Below are 20,147 nucleotides of genomic sequence, written 5' to 3' on the forward strand. Positions count from 1 at the left end.
AACCTTAACAATTACCTTAATCACTGCTGGCTGGAGGTGCTTTGGTGAATGCCATAGAGTAGATAGGGGTAGTTCACAGCTGCTCTAGTTCTAGTCTTCCCCAGCAGGAGCCACTGTAAGGGGTGGTTTAGGAGCCTTGGCTATGGAGAACTCTCAGCAATATTCCCAGCCTCTCCCAGCAGGAGGCACTGTGGGGAGCTCTGAGCTATTCCAGTCCCAGCCTCTCCCAGCAGGAGGCACTGTAGAGAGCAGTGTCGAACACCCTGACTGCTGAAAGCTCACAGCTCATCTATTCCTAGTCCCTATTAGCAACACCAACAAACCGAATGGGGGACAAGGTACGTTTCAAACCGAGCTGCTAAATCCCCTTCCCCGGATTCCATGGGCCTGTTTTGCAAGGAAAGGAGCTGCCTGACGGTATATTGGCACCATTGTTCCTTTCCATGCAAACCCACCTCCATCCTGCTCCCTGGAGAATCCTAAAAGCTGGTGTTCGTTTCATTCACATTCTCATCGAGCAGTTCATCACCCTGTGATTTCCTGGAGGGATGCGTTCCGGATTCTTAACATCATCCTCTGGGGTAATTTGTCTAAAGGCTTCAAACTTCCCAAGTGAATTCATATGTTGGATTAAAGATGTTTTTTTCTAAAAGCCAAAATACACTGTTAGCTGCTGTCAGCTGCCAGCGCTGGCCTGTCAGGGCTGCCAGGCTAGCTTCCCTGGAGTAACTATAGCTGCAGCTGCTCCCTGCAGCCACTGTCCCAGTGCTGAAATGTCTATAACCAAAGGCATCAGAATCCAGCCCTCTCTAAGCTCCCTGCAGCCACTGTCCCGGTGCTGAAATGTCAGTTAGCTGTGGGCTAGTCCCCGTGAAATCAAATCTCTCCGCTCCCCATCATTGGCCCCTCAGCATCTCTGCCATCTCTCTCTTCCCTGCCCCAGTCTCCAGGAAACCTCTGCCCTAGCACTGGACTGTCTTTGTGCAAATGCTCCTGAGATCCTCCTTGCAGCTGCATCCCTTCATTTCTGCCATCCGCACCCACTTGGACACTCAGATCTCCAGTGAGAACATGGGACTGGCTCAGCATATCTCTAGCCCCTCAGCTGGAACAGTTTCCTTGTCTCGTGGAGAAAGCATCAGATAATTTTCTGAGGGTGATATCTGGGTGGGGTGAAGGGATCCAGAGCTCAGAGGTGAACTGATGACCCACATTCTACTTCTCTCTCAAAAAGAAGAGGAGTACTTATGGCACCTTAGAGACTAACAAATTTATCTGAGCATAAGCTTTTGTGAGCTACAGCTCACTTCATCGGATGCATTCAGTGGAAAATACAGTGGGGAGATTTATATACACAGAGAACATGAAACAATGGGTGTTACCATACACACTATAACGAGAGTGATCGCTTAAGATAAGCTTTTACCAGCAGGAGAACAGGGGAAGGGGGGTGGGGGGAAGAAAACCTTTTGTAGTGATAATCAAGGTGGGCCATTTCCAGCAGTTGCCAAGAATGTCTGAGGAACAGTGGGGTGTGTGTGTGTGGGGGTGGGAAATAAACATGGGGAAATAGTTTTACTTCGTGTAATGACCCATCCACTCCCAGTCTCTATTCAAGCCTAAGTTAATTGTATCCAGTTTGCCAATTAATTCCAATTCAGCAGTCTCTCGTTGGAGTCTGTTTTTGAAGTCTTTTTGTTGTAATATTGCAACTTTTAGGTCTGTAATCGAGTGACCAGAGAGATTGAAGTGTTCTCCGACTGGTTTATGAATGTTATAATTCTTGACGTCTGATTTGTGGTCAAACTGGACAGTCTCTACATAAAAGAATAAATGGTCACTTGATTTCAGACCTAAAAGTCACAATATTACAGCAAAAAGACTTCAAAAACAGACTCCAACAAGAGACTGCTGAATTGGAATTAATTGGCAAACTGGATACAATTAACTTAGGTTTGAATAGAGACTGGAAGTGGATGGGTCATTACACAAAGTAAAACTATTTCCCCATGTTTATTTCCCACCCCCACACACACACACCCCACTGTTCCTCAGACGTTCTTGGCAACTGCTGGAAATGGCCCGCCTTGATTATCACTACAAAAGGTTTTCTTCCCCCCACCCCCCTTCCCCTGCTCTCCTGCTGGTAAAAGCTTATCTTAAGCGATCACTCTCGTTATAGTGTGTATGGTAACACCCATTGTTTCATGTTCTCTGTGTATATAAATCTCCCCACTGTATTTTCCACTGAATGCATCAGATGAAGTGAGCTGTAGCTCACGAAAGCTTATGCTCAAATAAATTGGTTAGTCTCTAAGGTGCCACAAGTCCTCCTGTTCTTTTTGCGAATACAGACTAACACGGACTACTCTGATACTTCTCTCTCGTTATTCCATTCTGTTCCCATTTCAGCATTGCTCTGTCACGGAGCCAGGTCTGTGTGCAGTTCTGTGGTTCACAGCACCCTCTTGTGGCTCCTTCCATACATCCACAGGGTGACAGCATCCGAACTGGCCAGGGAATCACTGTTTCTAGGGGAGGGGTGTGGACTTACAGATTTGCCTGCATTTGCAGTGACAACACAGAGGTGCACTCGGCTGGGAAGGCCACATGGAATTTTATTTTGGGGGCTTATGGGCTCATTGTGGTTTGCCCTTAAGACAGGAGCACAAAGATTGGGGGTTACAAGGAGAGGTCCAACCCATTCTGTGCTCCCGCCTAGTTCTGTTCCATCTCCTTGCCCGACTGCAGCAGCAATAAAAGACAGCAAAGGCTTCATTTACACAGTTCTTTCCTTCAGCCTGGCAGGACCAGAGTTAGTGGAAATACCAGGCTGTCTCGAGAATAGTTTCCCAGGGTGAGACCTCAGCTGGGGTGAGCCTGAGAGGGATGACAGGAGACCAATCTGCATTCTCCCTTTCTAGGCTCTTACAGTGTCTCCATCACCATAACATCTGAGCACATCAGGAGGACCCTAGCAAAGCTGCTGTACAACAAAGGACCAAAAAGAAGTTGAGGCAGTTAGCTTCAAGACAGAGGAAGGCAGGCCTGGGGGTTAAGGCACAGGGCTGGAGCACCGAAGATTTGGATTCAGCTTCTGACTGCCCCAGACACCCTGTGTGAATTACTTTCTCTCTCAGAGCCTCAGTTCTCCATCCAGCAAACAGGCATGAGGATTCCTTTCTCCTCCCCACACCGGCTGTCTTGTCTGGTTAGGGTAGATGTCACGCAGAGACTCTCACTCTGTGTTTGTAGAGCAGCTAGCGCCATGGGGCCCCAGTTTCATTAGGAGCCTGTAGGTGCTAGAGTAATAGATGTACTAAGTTCCCAGAGTATGAAGGTGCAGGGACCGGGAATAAGAGAGTCTGATTTTAATAGGGTGAAGACAAAGCTCCTGTCCAAGCTAACTGGGACAGGATTCGGAAGGCCTTTTGGCTCAGTCTGGGCCTGGCTTCTAGGGAGACAGACATAGTTCCCACTCCACCACAAGGGAATGATGTGGTGCGCATGGCTGTGCAGAGGTGTAAAAAGTGACCCATTTTCACCTCCCACGTGAAAACTGGTCGTGTCACAAGTGTTTGAAAATTGTCCACAGAGTAGATCCAGGATGAAATGTGACCTTTCCTACCAGCAAATGCAGCTTTTCATAGGGAAATTCAGCTCCAGGGAGGGGCCGGACTAATCCTGAGTTTATATTAATTTGATGGAAATTGACAAGATATTAAACATTTGGGGTCAGAGACCTCTCCATTTGCCCTGAAAAAGAAGGTCTCTGATCTGCAAGCGTGCAATGGGGTCACTAGGAGGCATATACACATCTCTACAACATCTCTGCTCACCACTTCTACTCTAATGGGTCTGTGCAGCCCCCCATGCTAAACGTCTACGATGGGAAGGGAGAGTGACTTTAACTAGGATGGCAATGATAAAAACAACAAACAAGTGAGATGAACTGCATCTTCTTAGGTTAAGGAGCTGAAGTTGGGGTCATCGGGGCTGCATCAGCCGGAAAGATGGCTCTGCCACCTCCAGGGGCCTGGTATATTTTTCAAATCCTATTAACCTCATTATGTTATAGGCCAGATCCAACCCTGGCATACAGTTCCAGTAACTTCAATGGAGGGATGAATTTGGCCCACTGAGATTCAACAGGAAGCAAAAACATGCAAGTCCTGTTAAAGAAGCATGTCATTTCTGTGCCGCAGAGAGAGCGAATGGGCAGTGTTAACAGATTGTGTTTCCCTAGGGGGTTTTCTCGGAGACCGGTAACACAGGGGGATAGGTAAGCATCCTTTGCTGTGGCTTGGGAAAACTGTCAAGCTGCAGAGACACACACACTAACCATCCTACCTGCCTACAATTTCCAGGATGCCCAGCGTCTACAAGCAGGGACATTATAGGCTTACTGTGACTGCAGCACTCGGGCATTAGCTAGTTCAGAGCAGTGGGATGGCAGTCCATACAGCCTGTGTACCTTGATTGTGCAAGTACAGTGACATTATAGGATCCTTTGGGGGCTCCAACTCCTGGAATGCTTAGTTTGTAAACATGCAGGGTGCAGATGGCCCAGCCTGCACGGTAAGAGCCATTGGTATATAAGCAGTCGGAATGAAACTTATCCCACCCACAGGTCATTACAGGGAGGGTGTAGGCTAAAGCACTCGCTGGTGGGCAGAGGTTCCTTTGTATCACAAAACAGCTTGCGCTAAGCAGGGTTGATGCCCAGGCTCACCGTTGAAGGCCGTGTGGTCCCAGATGAGGAGCTTGGGTTGGGGGATTTCCCAGCTGAAGCTCAGGTGCTGAGGCAGAACAGGGAATGGCGTTTTCAGCAGCAAGATTCCAAGAGAAGCAGGGGCCCTACACAGCTGCTTCTCGTGGGCAGAGCAGAGGTGAGGTTGCTGCAAGAGGGAGTTGCCTGGCTGCAGTTGTGACCAAGGAAACAGCTAGTAAATAAACAGTTACACCAAGAATACACGAGGGGTGAAATCTGAGCCCCAGTGAAGTCAACAGGTGTTTTGCCGTAGACATCAAGGGGGCCAACATTTCATCCCCTGATCCTGGGTCACCCATTCCTCCTCCAAATGGATCTGCAAAGCCCTGACACCTATTGCTGCTTGGCAAAGGGGAATATCATGTAGAAAAATACATGGCTCTGCTAACACCCTATGAGTTACCCACTGTAAACAAAAGGCAAGTAGTTGAGTCTTGCCACAGCTTCGTGTCTTTAGAACAAGTGGCCCTGGCACATCCAGTCATGATTAGAGAGCAGAGAGAGACATTTTTGCACATAAAGGAACAGGTGCTGTCAGCCCCAAGCACACTGCTAATGTCACCCTAGGCTTCTGTAGCTCAAGTAAAATTAAAGCGGCCGCTGTACCCAGCAGTTTGGGAACAGAATGCCTAGCAAAACGCCATTCTCCAGGACAGCATGACCTAGGAAAACACCTCCAGGAAAATTGCTCTTCAACCTCATGAACCAAGTACTAAATACACACAACAAGAGTGTTTCTGCCTATTGAGTAAAATGTTCATACAGGAAAACACAGCCTGGTAAGGTAGGGAATAGGTTTTTCCTATCCCCACCATCTTCTGCCAACAGCTCTGTTCAGGGCTATAGTGAGTCTGACCTACAGGGTTACGCGGAACCAGAAGACATTCCATTTGCAGACAGATAGGGCTTGGGCTGGATTTCTTCCCATCAGGTTTTAGTCTCTTGAACATATGGACTCAGACACTGGAAAAGAAGTATTTACATAACATAGTGAGTGTGTTACAAAAGCGGATACCAGAATTACATTAATGAGCATCTGGTTTATGGTTCAGTTTCTCTCGTGCGGTTTAGAAGGACCAGCATTCCCATCAGATAACAAAAGGGCATCCTCCTCACCAGCCCCATTAAAAAAGGGAGAAGAAGTGAAGATCTCTGACTACATCAATGCTTATGCACCCCCACCTAGGCCATGCCGGGGCCCAGGAGTCCCCACTGACTCCCATGTACAAGGCGCTGAGTTACTGGAGTCCTGATCTCTAAGGCCAGAAAGAGGACAGCAGGCTCCCTGCAGGAGCTTGAAGGAAATGTTAGCGGCAGCAGAGGTCAGTCTCATGCTTTTACTGATCTCTGAGGTCTTGGATAAAGGCAGCAAGGAGAGAGATACACCTGAGTGAGAGCTACTGGAGTCACCTGTCTCCTCTCTACTCAGTTCCCAGCCATCCAAGGCCGGCAGCAGCACCTCTAGGGGTTCGAGATAAGTCTCGTACAAGGCATTGGGAGCAATGCGTTCCTGGAAATACCATCTCAGCACCATGCAGGACACAGCCAGAGCTGACATCTGTGGCCCTCACTCCTGCCCTTTGGATTTAGCTTCTTCTTCTTCCTCCAGGGGGCTGTCTGAACTGTCCGAGAAGAATTCGTCCTGGTTGTACTGCTTTACCCTGGACTCCAAGACAGTGATGCGCTGTTTGAGCTTCAGCTGGGCAGCATTGTACTCAGTCAGGAGCCGGGAAAAACGGGTGTGCAGCGTGTCCAGGTGGGACTCCAGCCTCTCCAGCTTCTGCTCTGTGTCCTTCCCTTCCGTGCTCTCTGCGGCCGCAGACTCATCCAGAAGTCCTTCCTTGATCAGGATCTCCCGGCCACGCTCCTCCAGGACCCGCTTGGCATCAGGGTACTCGGTCACTGCTTCCATCAAGTCGTCCTTCGACAGGCAGAAGAGATCGGCGTAGCCAAGGCTTCGTATGTTGGCCGTGCGCCGGTTGCCCATTTTGCTCCCTTTGATGTTGAGAATGCTGATCTCGCCAAAGCAGCTTCCCGCGGTGAGTAAAGCGTACTGGGTCACACCATCGTCTGCCACCACAGCCAGCTTTCCTTCCTTGATGATGTACATCTCCTTGCCGATGTCCCCCTTTCGGCAAATGTAATCTCCTGGACTGAAAACCTGTGGTCGAAGTTTCAGCACTAGCTCCACCAGCAGACCAGCCTCACAGTCCTGGAAGATCCTCACCTTCTTCAAAGTCTCCAGGTGGACATTGATGGCAATCTCCGCCCTCAGCTTGTCAGGGAGGTTCTTGAGGACCTCACGCTCATCCACAGCCTTCTTGTTGGTCCACAGGTAGTCGAACCACTTGATAACTTTGGTCTCCATGTGCCTGCTGACCTTGCGGAACTGCATGTAGTGCTTGATGGCATCTATCTTGGCCTGGAACTCTGCCCTGGTAGCATTCATGTTGGAGATCATGGAGCCCACATTCCCCACAATGGTGGCAAAGATGAGGACACCGATGAGGAAGTCGACAATGACGAAGAGGTACTCCTCGTCGCGCTCAGGGGGCGGGGTCTCCCCAATGGTGGTCAGGGTCAGAGTGGACCAGTAGAGGCAGTAGACATATTCTCTGGCAAGATAGCCATACTCAGGGTCGGTGATATTGGGGTACACCCAGGTGTCCGTCCCAAACCCAATGGCCTTGGAGATGGCATAGTAAATACAGGCGTTCCAATGGATGATGATCAGGATGTAGAGAACCAGGTTGCTGATCCTGAAGATATTTGGGTAGCTGGTTCTGGTCTCAGTCCGGTCAAAGAACTCAAACATGCGGGAGAAGTGCAGCAGCCGGTTGAAGCGTAGTTCAGGCTGATGTAATCCCACTGCAAGGTAGGCCAGGTCTGTTGGCAGGATGGAGAGGACGTCCAGTTTGAATTGTAAGGTGGTGATGTAGTTATCCCGTAGCTTCTTCGGGTCCCTGACCAGCAGACCCTGTTCCAAAAAACCTACCAGAGAACAAGGGGAAGAATTATCCTGGCTCAGATATGTTTGTTCTCCTGGCTTTGAGGTTGCATTCAACCAACATACACATATAGTAATTAAAATATTTCTAATTCCGCCTGATCTGCTCAGTCTACAAGCCTTTGCCAGCCCTCAAGCACTTCATCTGGAAAAAGCCACATAAAGGTATTACTTAGGGATTTACTCTGATGACACAGAGATAGGAGGACACACATTCACTGCATGTAGTGAATTAGATCAGAGCTCTTCAGTAACAGACAGAAATTGTAAAGCAGCCAGCTACGTTCTGGGAACATTAAATTCTACTGTTTTTCCATTTAGATTACTCTTTAACTTAACAAATACCAAACCAGAGACATAGACCTAAAGCTGTGCCCAAATACTGATGGTCATGTGGGTAATTCATAGGTGAAGTTAAAAGCTGTGGATGATGAATTTTTCATTTTGAAACTTAGTCTGTTTTACAGAGCTTTTAATGAGATTCTTTCTCCAGAGGCTGTTTCCTGCCTGCTAACACCAAGGTATGGATTAAGCCAGTGGCTCTCAACCTTTCCAGACTACTGTACCCCTTTCAGGAGTCTGATTTGTCTTGTGTATCCCAAACTTCATCTCACTTAAAAACTACTTGCTTACAAAAATCAGACATCAAAATACAAGAGTGTCACAGCACACTAGTACTGAACAATTGCTTACGGTCTTATTTTTACCATAGAATTATAAAATACATCAATTGGAATATAAATATTATACGTACATTTCAGTGCATAGAGCAGTATAAACAAGTCATTGTCTATATGAAATTTTAGTTTGCACTGACTTCACTAGTGCTTTGTAGGTAGCCTGTTGTAAAACTAGGCAAATATCTAGATGAGTTGATGTACCTCCTGGAAGACCTCTGAGTACCCCCAAGGGTACATGTATCTCTGGTTGAGAACCACTGGATTAAGCCACTCTTCTGAAAGCAGCCCCAGATCAGGCCAGCCCCTCAAAGCTTATATCAGATCTCAGGTGATAACATTAAAACAAACCCTTCCCAGGCTAGGCAGCCTCTTCGCTCACCTGTGCGCAGTCGAATGACAATATCGGCGATGTAGATACAGTCCGAGACATAGTCTAGCACCAGCCAATGGATCCAGTAGTCCCTCTGGAGGTCACTGAAACAGGCCCTGCAGGAGAAGCACATGGTAGTTATCAAGATACCAAAACCAACTCAACCCCATCACCTATACTGAACAAAGGTCGATACTGGGTTCCTACAGGCTGTGGTGTCCCAGTGGGCACCAGGGCTGATAGCTGACAAGTTCCAGCCATCCCCTCACTCCTCGGAAATTAAGTCCATCACGTCTGCCCTCCACTAAGCTAAGCAGGGATGCTACTGAAACTTCCTCCCACACACAACAGCATAATGCCGCTCTGCCACCCCACGCTCGGTTGTGACTAGCCCAGCACATGCAGCTAACCTAGATGGAAATGGCTCTGCCTTTCCAGAGCCATGACAACAGAAAAATGGGGATTTTTTGCCATTGATGCAACAAGGTCAGGCACGTCCCATGTGCCCCCTCATGGCCAGGGTGGGTCTGCCTCAGTTTCCCTCCTTGGACTCCTCAGATATTCCCAAGATATTCACAAGTCCAACAGCAGCCTTTTTGGGGTCTGACTTATTAGCATAAAGTTCAAAAATAAACCCCAAAAGTCTTTTACCTTGGCCTTATGCCAGGGACAGCCCCACCTCTCTGAGGTACCGTCTCTCACTGCTCTCAGAGACGCTGGACAAGTTGCAAGGCTTGGGCTTCTTTCTTTCTTTGCCTTCTCCCCAAAAGGAAAGCAAAACTTCTAACCAGGGCTTTCTACCCAGCTGCAACTCCCTCCCAGAGGGATCACTGCAGGAGACACTCTTCCTTCAACTTCACTCTTCAGTCACCGCACCCCAGCTGTCTACTGGCCACTGCTTCCCACCCCCCACACCTCCAATTTAGACACATAACCACCTCTCACATGATCTAATTCATCCTCTCTGCCTAGGGAGGCAAATCAGCTATATCACAGGTGGGCCGAGCCCTCCCTCCCTTTGAAGGGGCCAGCTACCCTGTGACAAGCAGCCTCAGAAACAAACAATGCAAGACATAAACCAGTTTTCAGCTGGCCGATGCTGGTCTTAGAGATGGCATCTAAGGTGGTGGAAGGGTTACAGAACAGAGTCACCCTGGAATATTCCCTACTCACCTTGCCACAAGCAAGCACCAGTTATAAAGGACGGGCACTGCAATGACAAGCAGCCAGCGGTAATACCAGTCTCCAGCAGGATCCACCACAAACAGCTCCCATTTCTTCCTGAAAATAGAAACCAAGGCAACTAGAGCGTCAGAGACTGCATGTGGTTAACGGTACAAGCAGCATCAATTACAGCTTGGTTTAATTATCATATAGAGCACTGAGCCCCTTCCATCTAAAGAGCACTAAGCACCTGCCAAGGTTTATCAGTTAACCATCCCCCACCCAACACCCCTTTGCAGTAGGTAAAAAATGAGCTCATTCAATTTACAGATGGGGAAACTGAGGCACAGGGCAGCTAAGTGACTTGCCCAAGGTCACCCAGCTCATCAGTGGCAGAATCAGGAATAGACCCAAGGTCTTGGATTTCCAAGCTGCTGTTGCCATCACTAGACAACATGCTCTCTCGTATAGAATCCTGGGACAGTATGTGTCAGTATAATAGATACAGCTCAGAGATAGTTTATAACTCTAGTATTGATTCGGGCAGAGTGAAATGCATGTCGATGCAGTTTAGGGGCATACAAGGCGCAAACTAAGGAAGGAAAGGGATTGCTGTGGCAGCTAGTACTATAGAATTGCCATTTCAGCTCTGCTCTGTGCTGCCTGCAGTCTGCTCACTGAGTCACTGGGTCCAGCCTTTGAACTGTTCCCAAGCGTCTGATCCTGCTTATCTAGGGACTGAGCAGATGCACCAGATGCGTGTGCTGCAATTGCTAGATTTCACTGGAGGAGAGAGGGGACAGAAACTCTGCTTCTGAACGGATAGGCTTGTCTCTCTTTCACTCTGTGCCAAGACGACAAAACTCCCCACAGCCTTTGAGTTTACAAACATCCCTCCCCGAGATAGAAAATGACTCATTTGCCAACAAATTTCACCCTTTGCCATTTGGCAATTGCCAGTTCCCTCACCCTCCAGTGCTGCTTCTGCCATCTTCAAAACCAGCATCTTCTGGCCTTTCGTTTATGCCCCTGGTTTTGCACAGCACAGGCGTCATCAGCAGGAACGCACCGGGCTTTGGGAACGACGCATTTGGCAAAGCCTGGAGAGCAGGTTCTCACACGGTTTTGGTAGGGCCACAACAACAGTGGTTGCTCAACATGACTCTAAAAATGGGTCACGTGTTTTCAGAGAAACGGACTGCCTTCTACTGTGTCTGCGCATCACAAAGCTGATCTCAGAGGCAGCATCTAGGCCACCAGCTCCCAAACTTGGGTCATGATCCCAAATGAGGCTGTGCCATCAGCGGATGGGGTTGCGCTGATCCCTGGTGTGGATATAGGCAGCACTCCTAGTTCCAGCACCAAGTGGTTTCCATCATACACAGGATTTACAGTTGGTTCAATGGCTCTCAGCACCCCCATTACACAAAATCGTTCCAGCGCCCCTCAGTGTGGAGGACACAATTTTGCTCCGCACATCGCATATGGCGCCTGCAGGGTCACGATGTATGGAGGACGCCATTTTGCTCTAGGAACCCCTGATGGTCATCACGGATCAGTCAGCCCCAAGGGGAAAGAATTGCATTAGGGTGCCAAAATGCTGCGTCCCAACATCGCATTAATGACTGTGTCACGACAGGTATTGGCTTGGTCTCCGTCCTCCATCTCTGCTCAGTGAGATATTTTTCCCTAGAGAACGATGGCAGTGGAAACCCCCCACCCTTAATCATACCTGTGTGCACCAGGGGGCCAGGGAACCCATCCTGAAATTTGTGAGACCATCCCGAATTTACACACCCTCAAATGGAGCAATGGCCCCACATAACCTCAAGCTGACAAACATTTAACCACCACCATCTTTGCCATCCGGTCGCATAACATTACGGTGACATTTCGTTGCACCACAATGAGCAGATGCAGACAGATTTTGCCTGCAAGCCAAACCTCAGCAAGGTTGCAGCCCCGTGTCCAGAGCTTATTCCTGCTAAAGACCCTCATTGTACCCCTCAGAATATACTCCAATTCCATCTCTCTGTATTCGAGTTCTGAGCCTATTTGCCTCTGATAATTAACAAGATACTCTTAACCTCGCAGGGGCAGAACATTTTCTTCTGTGGCTATTAAAGTCTCAGATACAAGCCTCTGATATTTTTCTCCTGCAGAAAACAATCATTTCTCAGTGTTCTAATTACCATTTATAATGGAGGGGTCCAGACTAGTCAATGAGCTTTGCCCTTTAATTAGAGAGAGGAAGGAAAGCCAGGTTACTGTTTTTCACTATGTGAGTGTGTGTAGAGCAGATGAAAGGACTGGATTTGAAAGAGCCTTTTAGAGAACTTTTTTCAGAGTAGCAGCAGCATTAGTCTGTATCCGCAAAAAAACAGGAGTACTTGTGGCACCCTCACAATGTATGTTCTGGCAGAAGGCTTGGGCAAGGAACACACTCCCCTTCCTTTCCTGCAGATGATGAAAGGAGGCTTGCAAATACAGCATCAGCTGGGTGACTCACTCACTTTGTCAAAATCCCCCGGGACTTCCTCCTGGAAGGAGCTACTGCTGGTGAGAGGTAGCTTGGCCTAATAGCTGCAATATGGGTTGGGGAGCTGGGAGACTAGAGTCCATTTCTAACTCTGCTTCAGACTTCCGATTTGAGCTTAAACACTCAAAACCAGGGGCTCTCAACCAGGGAATCACGAACAGCCACACTGCCTTCCCATACTGCGACATGGATGAGGGGTCATGGCTAGATCGGAGGGGGATCCTGGTATAGAAAAGGGGGCCACCATATAGAAAAGATAGCAAACCAGTGCTATAAGCCTTAGCTTCGCCCTTCTATAAAATGGGGACCCTACGACATACAGACCTTTATAAAGTGTATTGAGACCCTGTGATCAAAGGCACTATGGATGTGCCAGCTATGAGCACCGTGGCAGATATAAGTGATTAGTGTAAGGGCCTAGAACAGAATCAGGGATGGCATGTGAGCCTAGACAGCGAGTAAAGGGTACGCACCAACTACAGATGCAGGTGCCCATGTCTGGGCAATGGATCGGGGACAATTTGTGTACCCTGCCCCTACCAGGGCCCAGCACCAGCTTCCAGACAGTAAACACACTGATACCAAACTGTTCAGAAACAGAGTTAACTGAGCTGGGTCTGGTCCTCTGACATAGCACAGCATGGTGACCCCAGTCACCTCTAGTTCATGTGACCATCCTGCTTATATCAGGGCACACAATCAAATCACTTAGCCCCCTTCACCGTGGGAGAGAGGAGCCCAGAGGGTGGGGGGAGGAGGTCTACCACAGACAAGAAACATTTCCCTTTCTGCCAAGACGTTTTAGAGAAGAAACTCTACTTTTTGCGTTTGCTGCCGTCCTTTTCCTGGTCCCCTTGGACGTTGCCATCTCCTTCAGTCACTGTCTGGAGCTCCGGCCCGTGGAACCGCTCGAGAAATGAGTCTGGCCTTTGCTCCTCCTCCCGCAAGCTTTTGTTAGCCCAGTCTCTAAGCACCACGACCAGCCGGACTATCCTGGCCAGGGAGAGAAGAAGCCAGAGTCAGGAGTCTGTGCAGTGACAGAAAATCACACATTCCCTGCTGGGACATTGTTCAGAGGCGCCGCTGTGTGGTCCCAAATGCAGCTGCATGGGTGCTGGAAGACTGTACACACCTAAGCCAAATGCCCATTCTAAACCCTGGAATACAGCAGGAGCACCCTCCAGCCCCCTGTGCTCACTGTCTCGGCATTCTAGCCCTCCACACAGCTGGACACGCTTATTGCGTGCCAGGTGAACCTGTGCAGAAACCAGCGAGTCTGAACTCAAGATCTTCAGCCCCTGTAAAACAAAAGGGATCCGGTGTGGTGCCGAATGTCCCAGGCTCCCACTGAATGTAGCGAGACAGGAGGGAGCTCAGCTCAGCACAGGAGTAGGCCCTAAGCCAGGAAAATGTCACCTCTTCAGGGGGTGAATGAAAAGGCCACAGTTGTAAAAGAGCCCACTTTGCCCAGTGTGGCTGGAAAAGGATTTGCCAGAGGTGACAGGTTAATACTTCACTTTGTAAGCACAGAGCAGCTGGGCCCGAACACGCTGGTCATTTGGAGCCCCACACATCCCCAGCAAAGGCAGTGGTGGTTGAACAGTACTCAGTGCTCATCCCTTCATCCCACGCCTGGCTACATCCTACAAGCACAAGTACCTCGACAGAGCTCCTCTCCCTTGGATGGTAGAGTGGTCTGGCTGATCCGCATTGTCCAAGGCAGCCACCCCCTGAAGCTCTGATGAGTCATCACCTGCAGACAGGGCTCTGCAGAAGAGAAAAAGAGATCGGGGTGACTGCTTGCTCAGTGTCCACCACCAGTTACATTAGATGAACTAGACCCTGAGGGAAGAAGAGAAGAGACCTGACATCAAGATTTTGCCCTCCCGCTTCCCAGTCCTCTTCTCCTTGACCTGTGTGACTGCCTAGGGTCCCCATGTTCATTCAGACCTGGACTTCCCCCTCACCCACCTGTGCTAGAACAAAGCAAGGAGGGATCCTCCTTATTTCAATCCTTGGTTTCCTCCACTCAGCCTGGAGGGGTTGTTCATGGTAATATCATCTCCTTGGTGTACCCCTCCAAGCATGTGAGTCCACTTGGCTTTCTGTGGAGAATAGGGTGCGTGTCCAGGAGGAGCTGGAGTAAAGTGACCAGGCTACTTGCACAGTGAGGTCTGGATTTCCCTTTGGATATGCACTGATTTCACCATCCCCTGCGGTATGTGTTCACTGCTAAAGCCCTGATTCTGAGAGGGAAGATGGTCCAATGATTAGCATGCTAGCGTGTGATTCAGGAGACAGGAGTTCAAGTCCTTGCTTCTCCAGAGACAGCATGTGTGATCTTGGGTAAGTCACTTAGCCTTCTGTGCCTCAGTTCCCATCTGTACAATAGGGATAACCGCACTGCCCTGCCTCACAGACGTCTGCGAGGGTAAATACATTAATGATTATGAAGTGCTCAGATACTAGCGTATTATTGTTACTCTTCCTCCCTGGCTCTACAGAGCACAGAAGTCCTTGGCTGCTCTCACAGTTTACCCCCACCTCTCTCCATCTTCCACTAGGTCAGCCACCAGGCTGCACACCTCAAAGACAGCCTTCCAGGACACCCTCAGCCGGCCTGCCTTCCAGCATCCTAGCCACGTGCCCTGCCCACTGAAGTCATTGGGGCTTCTTCACTACATTTACTATTCTTCACTACATTTACTGACCTCCCGCAGGTCCCTATTAGATCTTCTGCATATATCAGTCTCCCTTACTAGCCCCAAAATTCATCTCAACACTTCATTTTCAAAAGGTAGTTAGCATCTTTCTTCCTTCTTAGTCAGTGCCTGGGGCTCACGTCCATATAAAACTATCAGCCTTGTGCATCTAAAGCTTGGGCTTTCTCAGTAGTAGTTTGGAGCTGAACATTCCCTGTGGAGCAAAGTAACAGGTATTCCCACTCTGTAACTGGGCCTTACTTTCTTCTCTCACCTAACTGTCCTTGGGCATCAGTGCGCAGAGGTATTGAAACTGTCTAATTTTTTACTATTTCAATGGTGGCATATAAGCATCTAAGACAGATAGCACCTTCAGTGTTATTGACTACAGTAGGAGAGGTTGGGATTCCCCAAAGCTCCAATACATTTTAAGTAGGTGGTGTCTGCACCCTTTTCTAACAAAGGGCACATTCTGTGGGCATTGCCAGACCCACACACAGCCTTCCTGGAATCTGCCCAATGCCTCAGCCAGGGCTACAACTCCAAATCTAAGCATCCCTCAGGCTCCTACCTGGATTCTTCCTGCAGGACCCACCTCTCTCTGGCCTGAGAGAAAGCAACTCGGCCTTTATCTTCTGGAGCAGCATTAAGAAGACACCATCTGGTCTGCCTGCCAGGCTGAGCCAGCAGAATAGCTCTGCTCCCCCTTCAAAACTGGATGTCCAGGAGACGCCTTCACACACACACTTTCCCCATATCGACTAGAGGTTCCCTATACCACTCTGGTTGCTTTCAGTTTAAGTTCCCCTGGAGCTGGGTTGTGCTGTCTAAATCCCTCTATTATGCCTTGCCTGAGAGGCCAAGTACCCCCTCCCCTGAAGGACTCTGAGGCCCACCTGTCCTTTCACCCCTACTAATAGGCTCCCTTCTCTAGCAAACCGTTCCTGTTCCAAACTGAAGAGCAGCTGACCTGCTGGGAGTGAGCTCGGGCCGCTCCGGATCATCTTCAGTACTAGTTGTGATGGACAACTGTGGGGGGCAGCTGGCAGGCGAATTCTTCAGACCATTACTCTGTCCCTTCATCCTCCATGTGAGAAAGCTGCCGGCATGAACCCTGCCCCAGGAAGCAGGAAAGAGCAGAAAATAACTAAGATCTGAAAAATGTATGGCACACACATGTCACACCCCATGCAGGGCTGTCCCCCACCCCCTGTACACAGCACTTGTGAAGGCTTCTGCTGTTGGAAGAGGATGCATCCAAGAACAAAGGATTTGCTGACCCAGATCATACTAAAAGGGCGTTCCCCATTCTGCCTCCAGCAGTGGCCTCTACTGGAGGAAGATGAAAATTACCCACCATGCATTTCATCTAGGGTTGCCAGGTGTCCGGTTTTCGACTGGAATGCCCTGTCAAAAAGGGACACTGGCAGGCCATTAGAAGTCCGGTTGGCGGTGCAGTGGGGGCCCAGGGCTAAGACAGGTTCCCTGCCTGCCCTAGCTCCGCGCGGCTCCTGGAAGCAGCTGCTGGCTCCTTGCGGCCCCTAAGCGCATGGCCGGCCAGGGAGGCTCCGTGTGCTGCCCCCGCCCCAGTGCCAGCTCTGCAGCTCCCATTGGCCAGGAACCATGACCAGTGGGAGCTGCAGGGGTGGCACCTGCAGGCACCGGGCTGCGTGCGGAGCCTCCCTCACCACCCACACACCTAGGGGCTGCAGGGACCTGTCGGTCGCTTCCTGGGAGCCATGGTAAGTGCCCCCAAACTCCAAACCCTCTGCCCCAGCCCAGAGTCCCCTCCTGCATCCAAACTCCCTACATGCATCCTGCATCCCACACACCTCAACATTCCAACCTCTTGCCCCAGCCCTGAGCCCCCTCCTGCACCCCAAACCCCTCATCCCTGGCCCCACCTCATAGCCCGCATCCCCAGCCGGAGCCCTTACCCACTCCCTGCACCCTAACCCCTGGCCTGGAGCCCTCTCCCACAACCTGAATCCCTCATTTCTGGCCCCACCCAGAGCCCACACCCCCAGCCCAGAGCGCATACCCCCTGCATCCCAACCCCCTGCCCCAGCCTGGAGCCCTCTCCTGCACCCCAAACCACTCATTCCCAGCCCGACCCCAGAGCCCACACCCCCAGCTGGAGCCCTCCCCCCCTCAACTCCCTGCCCCAGCCCAGTGAAAGTGAGTGAGGATGGGGGGGGGGGAAGAGTGAGCAATGGAGGGAGCGGGGATGGAGTGAGCAGGGGCAGGGCCTCAGAGAAGGGGCGGAGCAGGGGTGTTCAGTTTTGTGCCATTTGCAACCCTAATTTCATCATCAAAGGCGGCTATCACAAACCATGGTTTTGTGACTAAATCTCGCCATGTATTATCCACATGCAGGTTTAGGGTTAACCCACAGGGCTGGAAACAGGAGCCTGGGTTCTAGACTCCCCGAGGGGCTGTCAAAGTATTCAATCTTTGTGCTTGACAGTCTCCTCATCCGTAGTCCAGCAAAAACCACACTTACTAGCCTGTCTCATGGGACATGGCTGGGAGCAGTCTTCTGACTATCTTTTAAAAGCACATGCCTCTCCTGACGAGGGTGTAAGTGTGTATGCGTACAGAGGCAGAGGAAAAATTGTCTCCTCTCTCTCTCCTCTGTACTGATCTTTCCCTATTTCTCCCTATTTTTCTCTTCCTTAAGCTCTGCCTCTCTCTCTTCCTCCCTTCCCTCATCCCCTCTTGCTCCACTCTGCTTCTTCCATGCCTCCCTGCCTTCCCCAGTCTCCCTCCCTCATGGCCCTCCATTGTGCTGTGCAAGTGGAAAGATGCTCTCGCACTAGCTCTAATCTTTGCACCGTTACCAGGGTGACGGCATCAACATCAAGCACTGCTCTAACAACAGGTGCCAGCTGCTCTAGGGGCTGCAACCTCAGCAAGGTAATGAGGCCCCCCAGAGGGAGCGTGCAGGGAGGAGCAGCTCCTTCAACCCCCCACCCCTTGTGAATACTCAATAGTTATGGAAGCAGAAGACTCCAGGCAGTGAAGAAAGTCAAAGCTACCCTGTCACCGAGGTGCTGCTGAAGGCCTGTCGTGCAGCCAGGGCTGGCAGCGCCTGGTACCTATTTGCTTACAAAAAGAGACCTGACCCGCAGGGCAGCACAACAGCCCGGAAGTTTGCCCAGCAAGCCACGAGCCCCATCTCCGCTGCGTTTGAAATTAAGGCTTGTCATTAAAATGGGCCTTTCTGAGCCTCTGATGGGCAGCCGTCACTGCCCTGCTCCAGATAGCAGTGGGGAAACCATAATTGATACATGAACAATGCTGCGGAGTTGTTAGAGCAGGAGGTCTCCAGGTTTATCATGATGTGCACTACATCTTAGTAGAGAGACTGCCTCTCCCTCCCACCCACCCCACCAATCACGACTCCGGAACTTCCCTGGGGCAACCAGGGCACCAGGATTCTTTTAATACAATTTAGCAGCTGGAAACCAGGAAGAGATTCAGCCCAGCTCTCCCCATCAAGTACCCCATAGACCAGCTCTGTATTAGACAGTAACAGCTTCTTTTATTTCTAGGGGGAGGAGGGAAGATTTTATACTCCCCCAGAATAATCTCCAATTCACTTTTATAATGCACCCAGGGCTAAGCGTTGTCCCCTTGTTCACTCAAAGTTCTAGTACAGTATCTCAAAGATGGTCAACTCAGCCCCTTTGAATTGTTTAAATATCTAGGCAGACTCAGGGGGTGGGGACGTTTGTCCTTACACCTGACAAACTGTGCAGAGTGGAACTATCTGCCCATGATACAGAAGCAAAAACGGGTCTTAAGATGCACAGGGTGAATGAACCATTCCAGAGAACTCATATTCAAGTGGGTCCAAGCCCCCCCTCCCTTACATTATAATACCCTTTGAATCAATGATGGCTCAAGGATTGTGTAGCTGGACAGAACTCACTGTGTTGTTTACCGGTCTTTAAATAAACCTCTGACTGGCACAGAATCTCAGATCCCCCAGAATAAAAACTCTGCATGTTCTCAAATGAACTGAGGAACAGCCCCAGGTGGACCCTGCCCTATCTCAGGTAGCATGGAGGCAGGAGATGCAGGAGCTAAGGGTTGTGACCATGCCAGGCAGCTTTGATCTCCTTCGGTACCCAGCAAGTTATGATATCGTCCCCCAGACTCGGGAGATACAGCTCAGTTGAACTAGCCCAGCTCAGAATGGGGCAGCTGCTCCAATTTAAGCAGATGCTTAGAAGTAGCGTCTGAGCTGGCTCTGCCGTTTCATCTTTTCCAGGTCCTGCAGCACACGGTTGAAGTCTTCGTGCATCACGCCCCTCCCCAACACACCTGAGTCCTGACTGGGGCGGTCACCTCAGCAGAGGAGAAGAAGGGAGGTTGGTTTCCAGGCCCCTCTCTGCTGAGACTGCCTCTGAAGGGGCCAGCTAGTGCCAATTCTGGTTGCTTCGGTGTGAACACTTGTCCCTTAGGAATGGAACCGAGAACACAAAAAACTCTCATTGCAGAGGCCACGGAACAGAGAAAGTAACGTTGAGGGGGAGTGGGGTGCAAACTGGTTTGCAAGTGCTAACCTCCTGCTCCCACTGCCAGTGTCTCCCAGCATTATTTCCCAGTCAATGTTACTGTGCCCATTTCACACTGACCCAGGAGCTCTAGGATCCATGCTCTCTTCTGCCAATAGAGACCCAGCTTTGGTGCTCAGGCTCTTCCCTTCCAAGGCAGCAGGCCTGGAGCAGTAAGTCAGCAGAGTGAGTCAGTCCTGAGAAGGAGGAAACTCCTCACCCCACTCCACAAAAGGCATCCTGACTGAGTCAGGACCCCTCCCCACAAGGGTGTAGCAGGGAGTCCCCCCAGCCAGCCCTCAAAGAAGGAGAAGAATCTCGTCATAATGGAGAGCTCCTCTCTCCTGTGAGC

General features: G+C 50.2%; 1 protein-coding gene across 1 annotated transcript; it reads right to left on the reverse strand.

Moving 5' to 3' along the window:
• Positions 1-5,740: 5,740 nt before the first annotated feature.
• On the reverse strand, positions 5,741-16,316 carry CNGA2 (cyclic nucleotide gated channel subunit alpha 2). The gene is made up of 6 exons (XM_077826359.1): positions 16,204-16,316; positions 14,191-14,298; positions 13,351-13,524; positions 10,002-10,109; positions 8,838-8,944; positions 5,741-7,762 (listed from the first exon to the last, which is right to left on the reverse strand). Exons 1-6 carry the CDS (start codon positions 16,314-16,316, stop codon positions 6,339-6,341), a joined length of 2,034 nt encoding a protein of 677 aa, XP_077682485.1. The 3' UTR covers positions 5,741-6,338.
• Positions 16,317-20,147: the final 3,831 nt, after the last annotated feature.

Source organism: Eretmochelys imbricata, chromosome 9, assembly GCF_965152235.1.
Source record: "Eretmochelys imbricata isolate rEreImb1 chromosome 9, rEreImb1.hap1, whole genome shotgun sequence".
NCBI classification, from domain to species: Eukaryota; Metazoa; Chordata; order Testudines; family Cheloniidae; genus Eretmochelys; species Eretmochelys imbricata.

What these genes read in the sequence shown, in the direction of transcription:
- CNGA2 (XM_077826359.1), bottom strand. Translation starts at nt 16,316, where the DNA reads ATGAAGGGACAGAGTAATGGTCTGAAGAATTCGCCTGCCAGCTGCCCC. An exon ending in GACGGCAGCAAACGCAAAAA is followed by an intron (nt 10,110 to 13,350) that starts GTAGAGTTTCTT and finishes TTCTATTTTCAG; the next exon opens with GAAGAAATGGGAGCTGTTTG. An exon ending in TGGTGCTTGCTTGTGGCAAG is followed by an intron (nt 8,945 to 10,001) that starts GTGAGTAGGGAA and finishes CTTCTCCTGCAG; the next exon opens with GGCCTGTTTCAGTGACCTCC.